This window comes from Epinephelus fuscoguttatus, linkage group LG7 (assembly GCF_011397635.1).
Source record: "Epinephelus fuscoguttatus linkage group LG7, E.fuscoguttatus.final_Chr_v1".
Classification (NCBI taxonomy): domain Eukaryota; kingdom Metazoa; phylum Chordata; class Actinopteri; order Perciformes; family Serranidae; genus Epinephelus; species Epinephelus fuscoguttatus.
Genome location: NC_064758.1, coordinates 23,486,301 through 23,504,812, shown reverse-complemented (window position 1 = coordinate 23,504,812; position 18,512 = coordinate 23,486,301). Strand labels below are relative to the sequence as shown.

Below are 18,512 nucleotides of genomic sequence, written 5' to 3'. Positions count from 1 at the left end.
GATGCGGTTAGAGCCCTGGCAGATGTAAGTGAACCACACAGACCACTGACTTTAGCATCACTCAGCGGTCACGTCAACAGCTTCACGGGGCCTTAAGACCCAAACACACTAATGCCTTTTGTTAACACAGAGCTTGCTCTGTGGAGAAACAGCCCCAAAGAGCAGCCGAGCATCTCCTGGCACCGCACAACAGCATGCACCTTAACTCACACACATCCTCTTTATTTAACAGTGTTTTCTTTCACGCTCACTTCTCTCATTTTTCAGTCTTTCATGCTGTCTTTGTTTCTGCTCTCTTCTTCTACTGTGTTTGATCAATTCTCTGCAACAAAACGTTTGGAGGGGCTGAATTCCAGCAACGAGAAATGCACTGTTGTGTGACTCTCTGTGGGACCACTCTGGCAGTCACACTGAAGTCTGCACTGTGCCAGATAAAAACAGCCTTTGAAGCTTGTAGTTCTGCAGTACTTCTGAGTCGTGCCCAGATTAAGACACAGTTGGGTGAAGCGAAAAAGAAGCTCCAAGCATTTAGGTACTCACCTTCTTCTCCTCTGTATCTGAAGAAGCTTGGAGCTGCATTGGTCCTCCTGTGTGTGTGCTGCCGGCCAAAGTGTGTGTTTGAGCCTCAGCATGTGCAAGATTGAGGGTGTGTGGTGCACCTTCCTCACTCATTCAGCCCCCTGGTTGGTTGTCAATGCTGAATACAAACTAACTCACTAAGAAAACAGGACTTGTGCCTAGTGATGCATTGCCAGCTACGATTTCTTTGTTTTCCCTCTTTTGGCACGCTCTCTGCTTCTCTTTGAAATGCTGCAAGTGAAGAAGTGTCTGCTGTGAAGATTTTCTCAAATCTTTGCCTCACTCTTTCTTTATTCACTGACACATCACCTAACAAGTGCCTTTTCCTTTTGTTCAGCCTCCCTCTCCTCTCCTCTCCTCTCAGCTGCTTTCTCTCTCTCTGCCTCACGCTTCCCCGTAGTGCATTTCCCTCAGCCCGCTTTCCAGTTTTCTCCTCCCCTTCTCTCTCTCTCTCTCTCTCTCTCTCTCTCTCTCTCTCTCTCTCTCTCGCTCTCTCTCCCTCGTCTTCATGCATACTCGATCTGTCCAGATGCAGCCTGGGTTGTGTGTCCCGCACTCCTCCTGCTCGACTCGCCCCCTCTTCCCCAAGTTCACACCATCTATCAAATGTCATCATCCGCCGCTGGAGCTGTTGCCCGACCCACCAACCCCCAACCGAACCACACACACAAAAACACACACACACCCAAACAGTACTCTTCTTCTCTGGTTTCTTGCTACACTGGTTTGAAGACATATGTGATGCCTTGCAACCAGACATCAGTACGCATGAGATCTGATAAAGCCCCAAAATACACTTTAATTTAATTACTATTAGCCTGAACATAGGTGTTGATTTCGGGAGGGATGTTCAATATTTAGAACATGTGTATTTGTACCCCTCAATAAAAACATTAAAGCAGTAGAGGACTTTTATTTTGGCAAAATTAAAGACATTTACACCATAAATTGATGCGGAAAAGGCACAAATTGGTGCATAAAAATGTCCAGAATGCAGGAAATTAAGTGTCTGATGCTCAAAAATGTCTTCTGGAGGACCTTAAAACCCACCATTTCATATGTGTCCTCCCTTATGTTGAAATGAAACCTAAGTCTGAACCTGAGTCTGAAACCTGTAGAGGCAACAGGTGTGATGAAATGTTTATTAATCTGCTGGAATAAGACTATGGAATACGCGTTTTTTAGGAGGACAGTGAAAGAAGGCATAAAAGAAGTACGGACAGCAGGTGAGATTCAACAAGTCTGCACATGACTTTGCATCATCGCACGCCTTCATTGGAAATTCCTGACTATGCAGCCTGAGCGCGCCTACATCAGGGCATGCATCACAGCTCAGAGGTGTGTGAGAGTGCGTCTATATCAGGACCAGCTGCTGCGGATAAATAATTCAGCCATGTCACTGTCTAGAGGCGCATCGGGCAAGACAGGCAGGTAGAGGACAAATCACATTAGAAGACCATTAAAGCTGTATATGGCTTCAGGAGGGGCCATTCCTCTGCTATGAGGCTAATAACCCTCAATGTGAGTCTCATTAAGACTGTACAAACTCAGCACAGATCACTTAATGAGAGACAATGATAGAATAACTAGCTGCTAGCTTAGTGCAGGGACATTTCTCAGCGTTACTGCTGCTATAACGCTGTGTCTTCATTTGAATAGTGTGCATATCATATATTTATCACAGTGTGTTGGTGCAGACAGGCACCGGGAGGCATCTAAGACGCTGGAAATGGTACCTTTAATGTGAAATAATCCTAGATCACCCTCCATTCATACAGATAAATAAAAGAGATGAGACTCAAGCAGAGTCATGCTCCGACTGTTTAAACATTCTTCTGCCTAAAAGCCAAAGAAGCCATAAAATATTGTCAGCGATGTAAACAGAGCTGCAAACAGTTACTCTATTACTCTAGGTCTTCCTGTAAACTAAAATAAGCATAACACTTCTGGGAAAGCTGAGGGCCGTGACTTCCTGCATAGGAAAACATCAAGACAGAGCCCTCATTAGCAGCAGCAAGTTGTATCTTGTATGTTTGCATTTATATATATATATAAAAGATGCATTCTAATACTGTACTATGCATGCCACAGATACAGAAACTGAGGCTGATGCTTCAGGCATCACATGCTCTTCTACTAGACCTTTCAGTCAAATATCAACTGTACTATCAGGATGAGCATATCAGTAAGTCATTTCTCCATTGTTTTAATGCAGTGCAGTTAAGGCACTGAAGTACTGCCCATGTGTACGTGCCAATATGCAGTGGAGCTATAAGGTCACACTGTCCTCCAAGCCTCTCCTATGGCCCCATCTCCTGGCCACAGGGCTGTAAAACACCACCCATTGCTGGCTCGCAGTCATCAGCAGCAACAGCTATTAACATTCACAGCGTCCCTGTGGACCTTCAGACGCAGTTAACGTTCTGAAGAGGAGGATGGGGAGCAGAGCGGTGTTAGCGAATGAGGGAGAGAGCGAGAGTTACAGGGGGAGTCTTCCAGGGGCTGCGAGACAGAATGAAGAAAGAGAGTGATTTCAGGGCTGTGCTAGCAGACGCAAGAGTGGAAACTGAGTGCCTGCGTAATTTCGGTATCTCTATTAATCCATGTCTACTGGGTGCACTGCCATTTTAACATCAGTGAGAATGCTTCCACTTATGTCATGGCCCATGGAGGGCTATTAAAATGACTGTATCGTTAAAATGTGTTTAACAGTGTCTGGACTCCTGATACTATCCCCATAGTGCCATACATACAAAGCATGTGCCAGATATTTTCAATTAGTGATAGATGATTGCTATGTCGCACATTTCCAAACTGTAGACAAATATACCAAGCAGACACACGCAGAGAATAACTCATGTTGCAGACATGCTCCGAGAATAGCATCGCCCCACATACAGTACATACAAAGTTCACAGATTTTACATATTGCTGACGAGAGATGTGTTGACGCTCCCTAATGGAGTCTGGAGCAACAGGCGGCACATTATGCTGAGTTGGTGAAATGCTAAGTGTCTCTACGGTCTAATCTAAATGATAAGATGTTAGTCAGGGCCTGGGGAAACAGGAAGATCCCTCTCCGTTAAAATAAATACCACATCAAACAGGCTGCGGTGTTTGAAGTACACAGCTATGAGGATGGCCTTAGAACTGCTCTTTCATTCTGTGCTTTGAATTAGGGAATGGGACTGAGCGTGTTTACATGAAATAATACAGTCTTAGGAATACCCTGCTTCCCTTGTAGTGAGCCTGTCTGACACAACATGCATTCTTGATGTAGAAACAGCAGGACCTCAGAAATTTAAAGACAATTTAAAGCCTTGTAATAAATGTATGTCTACACATCTACAAGTTTCCCAGATTTTGTGAAGAACCTGGTCCCTCTTGTGTGTTTGTCTTATTGCACTGGGTGAGATAAAGGAATGCTTCACCCCCAGATGCATCATTTGGAAGCGACAGGCATGGGTGAGTAACAGCAGTACTCCTGGCCAAAGAACGAGCTAGGAGGTGGGATTTTATTGGAACACACAAGCAGAGTTCAAATGCATGTGCTTGCCCAGGCATGCTACTCATTCCTGCCTAAGCCTGTTTTAAATAGTAATGTTTTAGTGAAAATTCATATGTGACTTTGATTGTAGATCGAATCATAATAGTACACAATAATGAACAAATCACATATACACAATAGAACCTATGGCTTTTTGTGTAATTTATCCTTGATAGTCATGCATGTGTGTTAACTGTCTTTGGATGAAGCAGTTTTATGTATATTTTATGACTGTCAAATAAATCTATCTGTCTGGATTTGTAGAAAACCCCTGCGCCATGTATATAAATTCACAGCTGAGCGAACACTGCCTCAGTTCAATAGATTTTTGGCCACCTAAGGAAAGGCCCACCTAGAATAATCAATATCAGTTTAGGTGTATGCCACATTTAGAATATTTCCACCGCTTTACTTTGCCCTCAGACAGTGATTTCTGACAGGGAACTAAAGCCATTATCTCAAAGCTATCAGACTCTATTGACAAAAACAGTAATTTTACATTGCAGAACACAGGAGTTGCTGGTACCACTGCCTCAATCACTTAGTGTGTAAGGTCAAGCATAGAAAATATTCCACTTATCAGTCCCTCCAGGGGCAAATTCAGCCAATTCTGCCCAACCTTTCAATTTTGTCCGATCACTGCAACTTTACTGCAAATTTGACAGTTCAAAATGGGTGTGCACAGCTTATCGAACCACTAAACCCTTCTCTCTCTCTCTTAGTTTATCATGAGACTACTGCTGCCCCTGGGAAAGAGTCTCACACACATACACACAGTGACAGCGATGACAGTTAGCATCACTCTGCTTACGTTTATTAACAGGTGTAATGACTTAGTTGAGCCATTCTTGTGTCAGTGTGAGCAGCACCTTAATGCAAACATGCGAGGCCTTTTCCTGCAGCACAGAGCCGGCAAATTTTAATATCTTCCATGGTGAGGATGCTTATCATTTCAGACGCATAACAAAATTTAACAAACCACTGTAGAACACTGGACAGAGATTACTGAACTGAGTAATTGTTGCAGCTTTTTAACTGTACAAACTATAAAGTGTCACAACCACTGTCAAGCTGTCAGGGACAAAAAGGGCTCTCCCTCACCTGGCAGTGAAGCTGCCAGGGGGCAGGGCTCCCACTCACCTGATGCTTAATATGCACATGATAGTCCTTCTCTCATCTGATGCCAGAACTACTCGTCTGTAATGTAGCCTGTTCTTCCTCTTGATCACTGTTTTTATAATCAGATCAGCCTGTTTCATCCTTGTTGTCCTTGCTGTTGCCATCTTAATCTTCCTGACTGGCTATGACATATATTTATATATATGACGTTAGACCAGCAAAGATTTTTTTATATTTTATATTTAGATTTTTTATAATTTATTTTTATATTTTATTTTAATGCATCATGTCATGATGAAAATGTGCATCCTATGTAACTGTAATTTACTTTTACAATTTTCACTTGCTCCTGCAATTTCATTGCAAAAAATGCTTAGAAATATTGCGACATACAACACAATTTAATTGTTGCAAAAATTGAACATTTCTGCAACAATTAAACTGACATTTATCTTTTTTAAGATTATGTTTTTTGGGGGCGTTTTGCCTTTAATGGACAGGATAGTGTGTGAAATGGGGAGAGGAGAGAGAGAGTGGGGGGACGACATGCAGCAAAGGGTTGCAAGCCTGAGTCAAACTCGCGACCGCTGCAGCGAGGCATCGCCTCTATACATGGGGCGCCGGCACTGACGCCCCGATATTGATCTTTTTAAGAGAGAAGATTATTTTAAGAGAATAAAATACATCTTGCTGGAGTCAAAATGTACAGCAGTACATTGCTTAGCTTCCATGCCAGTAGATCTGGTTTATCGAAGACACTAGCAAAGCAACACGGCACATAAAATAAGCTTAGTTCGGACCATCATATTTAACTATTTATCTTTAAACGTCACAGTTATGGCTGAAAATGACATCAGAAATAAGGACGTTTGCTTATATATCTTGTTCTTGTTATTGTGACTTCAGTCTACACTGCATGAGTTGTGTGAGTTTGTAAACAAGTGTTTTGATATAGTTTTGCTGTTGTTTAACGCGGCCCCCAATTATTCCAATTCATGAAGAACTTTCTCCACTTCCAGATGCTTCATTCATCATCGAGGCAAAGTTTTTTTCACCAATTCAGCGTAACACAGAGAGAATAACTTATATACAAATGATCATTTTGAGGTGAAGTATTCCTTTAAAAAACTGCAGTGTGTGCATATTTGTTTGTTTATATCTGTGAGTCTGTGTCAGCTCTCACCGTGTTGAAGTTGTGAAAGAGGCTCATGCTGTGCGGAGGAGGGGGTGTCTCCATGGGGAACTGTAGGAAGGGCTTCATGTCCAGGTGGGGCTGGATCATTGTGGGGGTCCGTAAGAACGTTGGCACCGCCGCCCCGGCCCGGTTTATACCTCCTGCACACAGAGAAAGAGAGATAGATAAATAAACATGACATGTTCTTACAACTCACATGTGTAAAACCTAATTAAAACAGCTGCCATGTTTGTTTTGACAGTTACTGGTGATAAATGTCCCTGGTAACACATTTAAATGAAGTATAAAATGGAAATAGAGGGACAGAGAGAGAAAAATGACTTGTGCAGCTTATTACTGATTGCGTGATGTTGTTTCCTGGAGTCTGCCACTGAATTCCAAAAAGCACAATGCGCCATAATTGCACTGCAAAGCAATTATTTCTCTGCATACAGAGCAAAACTATGTGGCACCCCAGTGGAACACATAATCTCTAAACTGAGAGAAAAGGCAGCATTTGGGCCGTTAAGGACGCTTGAATGATTGCTGTGGACACACATTCTGTGTTTTCCTGACAAGATGACAAGACTGAAGCGCCATAGTGCAGCAGCACTGCTGAGCACAAATACTGTGATACTGAGGGTTTTCTGGGCTTTGTAGTATTCACATCACCGAAGCATTTCATTATACTAAAACATTCACATCAAATGAAGCAGGAATGCCACAGAGAAGAAAAGAATGCCACAGAAGCTGTGGGGATTTCTCTTATCCATCTGTCTGTCACTTTCCTCTCTTCTCCTCTCCTCTCCTGGGAGACATCTGCAGCTTGATGATAATGACTTTCATCTCAGCGTGCGTTGCTTTATGTCATCCTGACTCGAGCACCAGAGTTAGATCACTTGGTTGTGTCCAATTATGGAATGAATGAATCATGATGGACTCTGATTCCTTTACTCACGTCTGACACATGCTCCCTGGCTTTGACTGTATCCAACATGCTGTTTGAGCAGATTTTCACAGGAGTTTAAAAAACACACAGTCACTGCAAGGGTATCCTACACACACACAAATATACACACACCTGTGCACTACCTCAATGTTTAATTCTCTTCTAAAAGCATGCGAGGCTGTCATAATGATACACGGCTTCCTATTCTCGTTGTTGCTCCCATCTGCCTTCTCTCCCTCTCCTCCTTATCCCCCCTCGTCTCCTCTTTAACCTCTGTCAAGGATGATAGTGATGGGGCCCACACAGCAAAACTCAGCCTCAGCAAGCTCTTAGATTAAGCCTCTTAATATCCGCAACTGGATTTCTGTGGCTTTCAAATTCCCCCGAGACTTAAAGCTTTGCCGCTCTCCTTTTTGGGATTGCTCTAAGCTACTCTCTCGCTCCGTTACTTGCTGTCCCTCGCTCTGCTTCCTGCTGCAACTCCCTTCTACCTGCTTCAACACTGTCACATGGTAATGTGGTGCATTATTTGACACCTCTGCGTTTTCATCAAGCTTTACGTCAACGGACTGCGATCAGAGAAAATAATATGGCTGCCGCACGGAGGAATATGGTGTTAGCAGATGCAGTCTCCAAAGTTTGGATTAGAGGGAGCGGGAGAGAAAGAGATAGAGGGAGAGAGATTGACTTTGTCAGACTGAGTGAAAGTGCTGTCTCAGCTGAAGCCCAGCTGCCTTCTGCGGCGCATCTGTGGGCCTCGAGGTGGAGAGCACTGCATCATTATCTCTAGTTGGGCATGTAAGTTTCTTCCACTGAATAAACCGCAGATATACACATGCACGCACATGTATGAATGCATAAAGTCATGGTCAGACACGCAACTACTTTTACACCATGAGAAACAAGTGCCTGTTGGTTTTCCAGCTGGTGGATCGTACTCATCGTCTCATCATCGAAGGCTGACTCAGCACTTAACATTTCAGTATAAATTATGAGAAGTAATATTTTGTGTGTTTTCCAAATTAGAATTTGTTGTGCTTTCGTTTGAAGTATGCACAGTCAGAAATTTGTCAGAACAACAAACATCCAGTCAGTCTTTTTAAGCTGAGCTCCTCCTAGATGCTGTTTGTTGTGATGAGGGAGGATGGGAGGTCCTGTAGCTGCTCTCTCCTACACCTCCATGACTGATGAGGGCAGCTCCTCCTCCAGGGCTGCACCACCAACAACATGACTAATGCAATGCCTCTTGACTGCATTTATCATGACACTATACCGCATGTTGATACATGGTCTACGTTTGTGTCTGTGACTCTTTGTGCAAGCACGTGTGTGCATGTGTGTGCGTTTTGCTTGGAAGGAGTGACATTGTTAGCTGAAGTTGCACAGCAGTAATGTTTGTAGCTCCCCAGTGAGTCTGCACTTGAACATGGAGACTGTTACTGGCAGTGGGTCGGCCAGCCTCTGGCAAGCAGACAAACGGAGAGATTGGCTGACCGGGGAACAGAACATGTCTCTGCAGCAGCAGGGGGAGCTTAGATCTGACGAAGTGAATGGAGCTGAAGACCAGCGAGGAGAGAGGAGCAGTTGTCCTTGGAGCAAAGACACAATCTGTCCCATCAGGGACACTATGTGTGCCTGTGCGTGCGTGCGTGTACGTGGAGGCATGTGTGTGTTTGTCAGTGTGCATAAATCAGAGTGTGGCTGCTTTCTTCTCCCTGTGTATAATTACCCCATTAATTTAAACCTCTCTTCAGGGACCTTCCCACAGTGTAAATCAAACAAATCGTTGTGCCTGTGTGACCTGCACAAGTTTTTGCGCATATGTGTGTTTGTGCAGTGTGTGTGTGAATAAGTGTGTGTTTGTACAGTTTGTGGTCCCACCAGGCGCTACTCTGCACAATGACAAAATCTTGCATTAGAGCCAGAGCTAATAAAATGTTAAGTCATAAGTGTTTCATTTTATAAGAGACTGTTTTGTGACAACAGAACGAGATAACCATATGACACAGTAAAACCACAGCCAGCGCTACTGTACACACACACACACACACACACACACACTACAGGTTGACTGTAACACTACTGCTGAATGGATGCTTTGATCAGTTGACAGATGATTAATTGACAACACATTAGATAATCAAGTAATAAGCAACTCTGAACTTTCACTTGTTCTCACCTTTTGAATGTGAGGATTTCTCTTTATATCACTGCAAACTGAATACCTTCAGTCAAGCAAAACAAACCATTTGAAGACATAACCTTGACTGTAAAAATTGTGGGAGACAATTCTCTATGAACTGATCAAAAAAAATATTACAGATTATATTACTGTCATATAGAAATAAGCCTTCAAGTCTTAACTCCATGTAATGCCATATTCCCCCTCTCTCTGCTCTCCCTGCTGGCTCTTGGAGCCTGATCTGTGTGAATGTCTGTGGGAGAGAGAATGACAGACAGACTGGTCTGCAAGAGCTAAGAGGACTCGGACAGTGATTTGGATGTTGTTAAACCCTCTGACACGCCAGGAATCCTACCAGGCTCACGGGGGCCATAATCAGACCTCTTAAACAGCCTGCGGGACACCACCAGAGGGATCGGTGTTGCAGCCAGTGGCTTGCTTGAAGTGTGTGTGTGTGTGTGTGAGAGCTTTAATGGTTCTATCTTTGTGAGGGCCATTTTGATTTTGGGCCTTGAAAATAATGACTTCTTTGGTTAGAATTGTGATTTAGGTTTATGGTTAGGGTGAGGTATGTAGCTGTAATGCGAATGCATGTTAATGTCCTCCCATTTATAGAAGCATTTATATATATGTGTATGTATGTGTATGTATGTGTGCATGTGTGTAAGCACCTACACTTTCACAGGCAAACAGGCAAAAGCCCATGCTCGTTCATATGTTTTGTTTTTGTGGTTCTTGTTCATTCTGTCTTTAAAAGCCAATAAAAAAAGAGAATGAAAAGCATGCTTACACTGTCCTTAAATATACTGAGAAAACTATGAAAGAACAGTAAGAAAAAGAGACCGACAAAGGACAAAACAGGCTATCTGCAGGTGGAGGCAGAGGGGAAAGAGTTAAAGATGGAAACTGGTGCAGTATACACAGAGTGTAGGGTGGGGGAGAAGGAGGGTTAAAATTAGAGAGCAGGCAGAAGAGAGATCAAAGGCGGGAGCGACTGATTCTCCTATTTGGAATAATTCGCCAGCCTGCATGGCCCTGATAAATCTGCTATTGGCTACATCCCCGCCTTCACTTGGGAAATACATATACTATATACACACATACACACAAATCAGTGCTCCCAAATCCTATTTCTCCATGTGACACATTTTAATTCCCTAACTTTATGTGAGTGTGTGTGTTGGGGGTTTGTACAAGTCGAGGAAAATAACCTGCAGTTAAAGTGTAAGTAACAGATGGAGGATCATAGCATTTTCATATGGTTCCTGGATGAACCTGTGTTTCCCACCTCATGCAATGATCATGATTTGATGCAGTATCATGATGAGCTCAGACACTGTTCCAAACTAAGAGACAGCCGCATAATTAATCACACATGGAAAGCAATATACTGTTTTGTATATTAAAAAAATGTTATTTCATCAATGCTATGTTATGTTGTTATACTCATACAGGATTGTAGTGAATGTCTGACACTAGAAACTGAAGCTGATAGAGGAGGAATCTTATGAACATCACCATCGGGTGTTTTCCTTGTCTACGACGCAAGACAAAAAAGCTGTTTCTAGAATCTAGGCTAAGAGAATCTTTTCATGTCTTGAGATTATCTAACAGGCTGTGTAGGTTGTGCCACACTGTGTTCAGCCTTCTTTCCCATGGGCGTTGGGTGCATTCAAGAGAGAACAATGGGAGCAGGGTAGTTGGCACTGGGCACGCTGGACAGGCACAGATGTGCCAGGGTTGTTGGCAGCAAGGCAGAGAGAAGAAGGTGGTAGCAGTCCGGCTGCCAACTTGCCTTTCTGCCCGGCCGTGAAGCAGGCACCTGTCCTCCACATGGCCCAGAGGGGAGGGTGACATCAGAAGTACATACTCAGTCTATAGTTGGTGCTGGTGATTTGTTTGATGTGGGAATATTACCGACAGAGATGCTAATAAGATTCAATACGTTTGATAATACAGGTCCTGACTGGGATAAACATAATGAAATGACAACTAAGAAATATATTTTGGCATCTCAAAGTTTTGTGCTGCGCAGCAGCTTTAGTGATTATCTGTGCAGCGTTCATAATTTACTTTATCGACCTAGTGTGTGCGCCGCATTGAGATTTCAGACTAACTGCTGGCTCTAAATCCTGAGAAAACCTGCCCTTGGCTTATGTATACATTATTGAGAGAACTCTGAGTCAGTGAGATGATTTAAAGAGACTGGGGGGTTACACTGGGAGCTTCCTCAACATATCCCCCAACATATTCTCCCTCATCAAACCTCTTTTTTTCTCTCGATCTCTCTACGTCTCTCTCTGCCATGCACACAGAACAGAGTACATCAGAGTCGTACAGTAGAAACACCATTAGCAGCTCCTCAGACCCAGTCTGACAGTTCAGAGGATGGTGGCTGTCTGCACACTGACTAGCTAATGGCAGAGATACAAACTGGGGTTGCCAGACAATTTCATAACCACTGAGCTAGGGACTTCTCGTGACCTAAATGACTGGCTTATTATTACTACAGTGTTTGTGGTCAGGCGAAGCTGACTGATTTCTCTGTTATGTCCCTGTGTCTGCTGTTTCATATGGGTTGTAGCGTGTGACAAATGGCTGGCCATCTGTCTGTCTGTCTCCATTTCTCTTACCATCTCTCTCTCTCATCTCTCACTCTCGTCCGTTCCTTGCCTCCCTCATGATCGGCTCAGTGTGTATTCCGGGCTGAACACAGCTGTGCCCAGGCCTACAGGAATAGCCAATTCATTTCAGCAGCAGAGGCAGCGAGCAGACATAGGGTACAAGAGGGAGACAGAATGAAAATTTGGCCCTGTTCCATTCAGTATTCCCTTCCAGTCTCGGGCCCAGCAGGACTGTGTGCCTCCCTTTCACCTGACCACAAGCGCAATCAACAGGATCACAGGCCTGGCCAAAAGCCCTGCACAAATGCACAAAGAAAAAACCACTCACACACCACGGTCGGGAGATACACGCACACATAACAGGCAAGTGCATGAACACACACATCAAAGACAGAAGTATGTGCACACACCAAAAGATTTAATTCACTTTTTTTCTAGCACACCCTTACACCTCAATGCACCCACTTTTACACATATAGAGGATTATCCAGCCAGGCCCATGAAAGGCAACATTCCTCTGACTCACATGTCTCTCTGCCTTTAAACCTGGGTCCATCATGAAGCAGTTGACTCCGTTTTAAGTTTGCCTCTACGCATCCACATATACACACTCACATTCATTTAAAGCAGCCTGATGCCTCACCTGTCACCTCAAGATCCTGCAGCACAGAGCACTGCGCAGGTCGTTAGCCCTGAGTGTTTGTCTGGCGGCTGTATCCTGAGCTGCTTACCTTCCTGAACGCTCCCCTTCACCGCCTTCCAGCAGATAGCTGCCTCAGCCTCTGCTAGGAATGAATTATGAACTCACAGCCTCTGACTCACAGGTAGTGATGCGCTTCATCAGAGAACGCACTGGATGCAACAAGACTCACACAGTGCTGGGAGTCACACGGTGAAGCTTTCCACCTTCATGCCAAGCATGCAAAACCTCCCCCCAAAACCCAAGCAGGTATGACTCTAAGTGCCCACAAGAGTGTGCTGCCGAGCCCCTCTGTAAACTTCAAAGCAGCCACTTCAAGTTCTTATTTTAGAGCCTGAAAAATGGTAATGAAATATAAAAACCACATGCTCCTATCAAACTTTATCGCCCCCATCTTTTCTAATCATGGTATGCTAATTTCTAGCTTCCTATGAAGGTTAATACATGCACACAAGGTAGGTGGATGCAGATAAAGATCTGTTTGATTTGCTGCCTGGAACTGCTGGTGTTATGCTACGCTTTAATGGGAGGATTATGCAGGGGGAAAGCTAGGAAAGCTGAAACTTGGTTCCTTGCCTCAAATGCCAATTGGCGTCTCTGTTTGCATTCGTGTTGCATGTAAGGTATGTGTGTGTGTCTTTCTGTCTGACAGTGTGTGTGTGTGTGTGTGTGTGCACGGGTGTGTGTGTCAGATAGCAGTTATGAGAGCTTAGTTACAGTGAAATGATGCAGGGGTCGCTGCTCAAGACTTTAGCACAGTGCTAAGTATTAGTCAGAACATGTCTCAGTCCTTAATCCAAATGTACGCACTGCAGTGAGACTTCTAAACACACACACACACACACACACGCACACACACACACACACACACACACACACACACACACACGTATAAAACTGCAAATAACCCCATAGTGTACAGTGCGGTGCCAGATATGTAACATAATGAGCTATATAAATGGCCTACAAATGAATAATGGCTTTGTTTGTGACATTTTTTCGTTTACGTCAGTGTAAGCTCACTGCACAGGCAACATGTTTGCGTCTGTGTACATACTTATGCATCAGAGGGCGGGTGTTACACTTTCCCCTCTAATTGTAGGTCTTTCAGATTTTACCCAACCTACCAATTTGGAGAACAGCAATTTTACTAATTTCACTGTGCTGTAAGGTACAAGTAAAGTACAGACTGCAGAGTGTGTGGTATTATGCTCGGTGGTTGGGATTTCAAAACGGCAACAACAAGAAGGTCAGACAAAGTGAAAACAGTTTCTAATGAGTGATCAAAGCCTCCAACAGCTCAAGTCTCACATGCATAGTTTACATTTTTAGGTGAAAGGACAGTGTGAGTTCATCGTCCCCCTCCCATCCTTACACACACACACAATCTGTTGCCCTTTGCAATCTGATCAGAGAGCTCACTTCCAGACAGGTCCATTTCAAGAGCCGCTTCTCTTCCAAAAATTATTGCATGTAACGAACAACACCAGACACGCACCAGCTCTTCAAAAATAAAACACACTCATATACACGCGACACACAGATAAGGCCGAGTAAACCTTCAGTCTCTCCCAAAGGGGAATATTGTGCGTAATGACAGAGTGGATGGAGTGGTAATGACACCCTAGTGAGATAATATGACAGTGGCATGCCCCAAAAAGCCCCCCAAAAGATCCTACCTTGATCTCTCCTAAGTAGCTAAATCAAGGCTGGGAGGGTTTAATTGCCAGTCTGTCTCTTTGGTAGACACAGAGGAGCTGACTGGGGATTCCAAGAGAGACTAGAGAGAAGAAAGATGGGAGCTAAGGCAGGAGGTATGATGCAAAAATAATGGGATGGAATGAGGGTGAAGACAGCCTGCCTCTGATACCCCTGCCTACCTTGCCTGTCAACCCCACAATACAGTGTCCAGACTACACACCAGGGCCAATGCACGTGCTTGAGCCACAGAAGCAGATGCACGCCCCTTTAATCCTGCAGATAAATCTCCTGCTGGCTCCTCGTCCGGCAGCAACTGAACTTTTGGAGGCTGTTGGCTTTTGTTACTTGTGGGGTGAGGGATTGTGCGCTGGTACAACACACAAACACAGGGACATGCACATACATGCACATGGATCTAGTGGGCTGATCTCTCTTGAGTAGGTTGTGACCTTCCTGATTCATACTGTAGATATGTTGCAGCGATCAGCGCTGCAAAGCCAAATCCTTTGACTCAGTAATTTTCCCTTTCTTTTTTACACAGGATCTGTATTATCTACTCATCCAAGGGCAGTAAAGGTGGGCTGGTAAAATGACACAGCTCTATTCCTTCCCTCATGACTGATATCCTGTTTGACTCTGGTTCCACCTTAAATCAATGGCAGCTCTGATAATGATGATACTTTGGGAGAGTAGCCGTATGTTGGGCTTCTTGTTGCAACTTGCACCAACCCATTCAGGACAGGATTAATAGACTTAATGAAAATATGTCTGAATTGGCCTCAGTCTCATTACATTCCAATGTGATATTTATCTCCATAGCACCTCGCGTGATGAAACCGTACCATATAATTAAGTCTGAACTATAGCGCAGGCACAAAATGATTTTGCAGTGCAAGACTCAGCTAGCGTGCAGCCTGTGTATGTGTATATGTGTGTGTGTGTGTGTGTGTGTGTGAGTGTGTGTGTGGTGACGGAGAGTGTTTGTGCTGTTTTGAGGTCAGTAATGACAGACAAATAGCTGTCAGGGCTAATGGGAGGGGACAGCCAGGGATGATGGGAACACAGAGAGAACAGCACAGCGCAGCTCAACACAGTCCGACTGTGGAGACAAGGCATACAGCGCTGCTACAGTGTTCACACAGAGAGGGTCACAATGAGAGCACAAAACAAACACACAAATATGCGCAAACACACACCCCTGTGTGGTTACCCTTGTCAGGGCACTGGCTTACATCCATTCCCTAACTTCAACCCGAAGCACTAACCCTGACCCACATGGTTACATAGCTAACCTTATTTTATGAAACCTTGATTCTAATGTAAACCTGGGCCCTTAAATGAATACTCCCCAAAGAATGTATGACTTTCTTAGAAATAGTCATAGCCTGTAGGCATGAAAAGAAGCTCTGACAAGTTTGTAGCTTTCTCTTCACAGAGAACGGCAGCTGTAGGAGGCAGGAAAGTGGATTTTGCTGTGGTACGAGAAGTTTCTATGGATGTCTGATACATTTTGCTGTGACTCACTGTTGGAATACATGGTAGCTTCTGTGCATTTAAGCTGACAATATAAGCTGCAAAGGAGCAAGTGACAGGTGAGAAGTATTTGATATGCATAAGATTTTCAGTGGAGTTTTCCTTTATGTCTCTTCTATATTTCCACACATATGACAGCCTAGATAACTGGAGGGTACACACAAACACAGGAACACACACTGTAATAGTTTTTTGTGGGAAAACTTGTTAAAAATAAGCGAGTAGATAGATAGTAGATATGCCTTTGTGTTGTTTTTTTTTGTCACATTCAATGTTATGGATAGGCTGGTTATTAACAGGTTAGTAAACAGTAGAAAGCAGCATGGACTTACATATTCATTCTCTCTTTCCAAATTGGTGCCAACTAAGGCCCCAGTCACTGGTTGCAGGTTGCAAAATGTGAGGTGCACCACACTGTCTTTTTTTCTTTTTAAATTGAATGCCACGACTAGAAAAATGCTTGCTGCACCTTTTTATTGTTGCCAGGCAACCACCACATCATGACCTTACACTAACCCTTCCTGTGTAATCAATCTACCTTTTTTTTCTTTCACAGTACTTAGTATTATTAATTAGTAGCTAGTTCCTAAAATGTTCAAGCAGAGGGTTCTTGTAGCTCTGGCTAAGGGGTGAGAGGCTATCAGCAAATAGTTTGTTGGGCACAGGGAAACAGATCTGCGTGGGTACAAGACACTAAAAAAGAAGGGTGGATCACAGGGAGTACCACCAGTTGGTCCAGGAGCTTCACCTCGATGATGGACGTTTCCAGGCACATTTGAGGATAGCTCGGGGGCAGTTTGACAACCTGCTATCCAACATCAGGCCGTATAGCTCTGGGTATCCAGCAACTCCTACCACAGGTTTCTCTTCCATTGTTTACCAAGTGTTAACTTGTTGTGGCTATAACAGAAGGCCCACCTCTCCAATCATCCAAGTGGACAATGGAAAAAAAAAGCAGAGACGACATGTGGCACTTTTCCGCTCTGAGTTGAAGTTTTTTCAGTTCAGAGCGCTCTGGCAAAATGCTAGGCGCTTAGAGTGCAGAAACACAAGGCGTCTCGCAGTGAAAATAAACACGAGCAAAAAGCTTCATTCACATTAAATACAATTACAAAAGGCCACCTCCAACTGCTAAAACACTTTCTGTGTGATGATCAGGGCCTAAATTTTGAATGATGTTGCTTGGACAGAGATGGACGGTATTTTGTGGCGGCCCGTCACTGCATCACAGCATCACAGTAGCTGAAATTAGCACATCTACTCAGGTGTCGAATTTCCATGACCGCCGATTGAAGCTAATCAGAGCTGGAGCCAAAGAATTCCCTCACTACTGCAGAGTCATTTGTCCCAGGAGTGAATGCCAATTGTAACCTTCCCCATTAAATATAAAAGCCAGATATTAGTGGGTGTTAGTGGGTTTTTGTCCAGTGGGAAAAGGGCTTTACACATTATGTGGGTGAATTATGTTAGCCTACATGTACATGGATTTAGGTCTACTTTAACTGTCCAGCAACCGGTTTCATTAAAGGGATACTTTTCTGATTTTCAGCTAGCTTTGTATTCTAACATTGTGGGTAGTATGTGAAAATGAACTGTGGTTAACTTCTCTCCACCTTACAAACAACCAGATCTCCCTGCTCATCTCTCAGCTCAAATCCACTGGATGATACATTTTTGCTGGCTCTAGGGCTGTTGCTCAAAATACAGATTGTACTTTGAGAGAGAGAGCGACCCGAAGTGCTGATCAAATACAAACAAAGATTTGGTTGCTATATTGCCAATTCTCACCCAAAATGTCTTCAGAAACATATTCTACTGAATTGCTTGGCTGTAATATGAGGATTTGTGAACAGGGAGTGGGTACCATTCTGTTTCTTGTACTGTAAAAGCGGAGGCTGAAAATACTGAGATCAAACAGTCAAACTAAGCAGTGCTGATCAAAAACAAACCAAGATTAAGTCACTGTGTTGCCTATTTCTTATCTTAAATGTTTTCAGAAACATATTTTAGATTACTTATAATAGGAAATCATTTGCAGCTGGCCGCCATATTGTTCCTGTGCCAAAATGGTGAAGCTCACATTTCGTCACCCACCAGCAGGAGTATTCATTGGTCCTGTTGGGTGCAGATCATTCTGGTAGTTGTTGGTTTTCTAACTATTTAGCGAATGCCACAGCCCTTTTCTCTGTTTTTTTTTTCCAGGTCATGTAGCACCAGTTTCAAGTATTTGCATCTTTCTACTGCATAGACAAGCCAGTTTTTTAAAAAGAACTTATTTCCAGCAGTGAAACTTCTTTAACCACACCTTTGTAGGGAATAAACTGACAGACTCTATCATCCAGCAGCTACTGTAAAAAGAGAAACGGCCTCCCCTCCATCTCTGTCCTCTTTTAAATTCCCTGCT

At 43.7% G+C, this 18,512-nt stretch overlaps 1 protein-coding gene across 3 annotated transcripts in view; it reads right to left on the bottom strand.

Moving 5' to 3' along the window:
• znf385a (zinc finger protein 385A) overlaps positions 1-18,512 on the bottom strand; it is an 80,434-nt gene that overhangs the window by 28,398 nt on the left and 33,524 nt on the right. For 2 of the 3 annotated variants that reach the window (XM_049581544.1, XM_049581542.1), the window contains exon 2: positions 6,429-6,580. In XM_049581544.1, coding sequence (XP_049437501.1) covers positions 6,429-6,527 — 99 coding nt within the window. In that variant the 5' untranslated portion in view covers positions 6,528-6,580. Of the gene's footprint in view, positions 1-540; positions 984-6,428; positions 6,581-18,512 lie in introns of those variants that run through there. The other variant, XM_049581543.1, reaches the window with a different exon arrangement.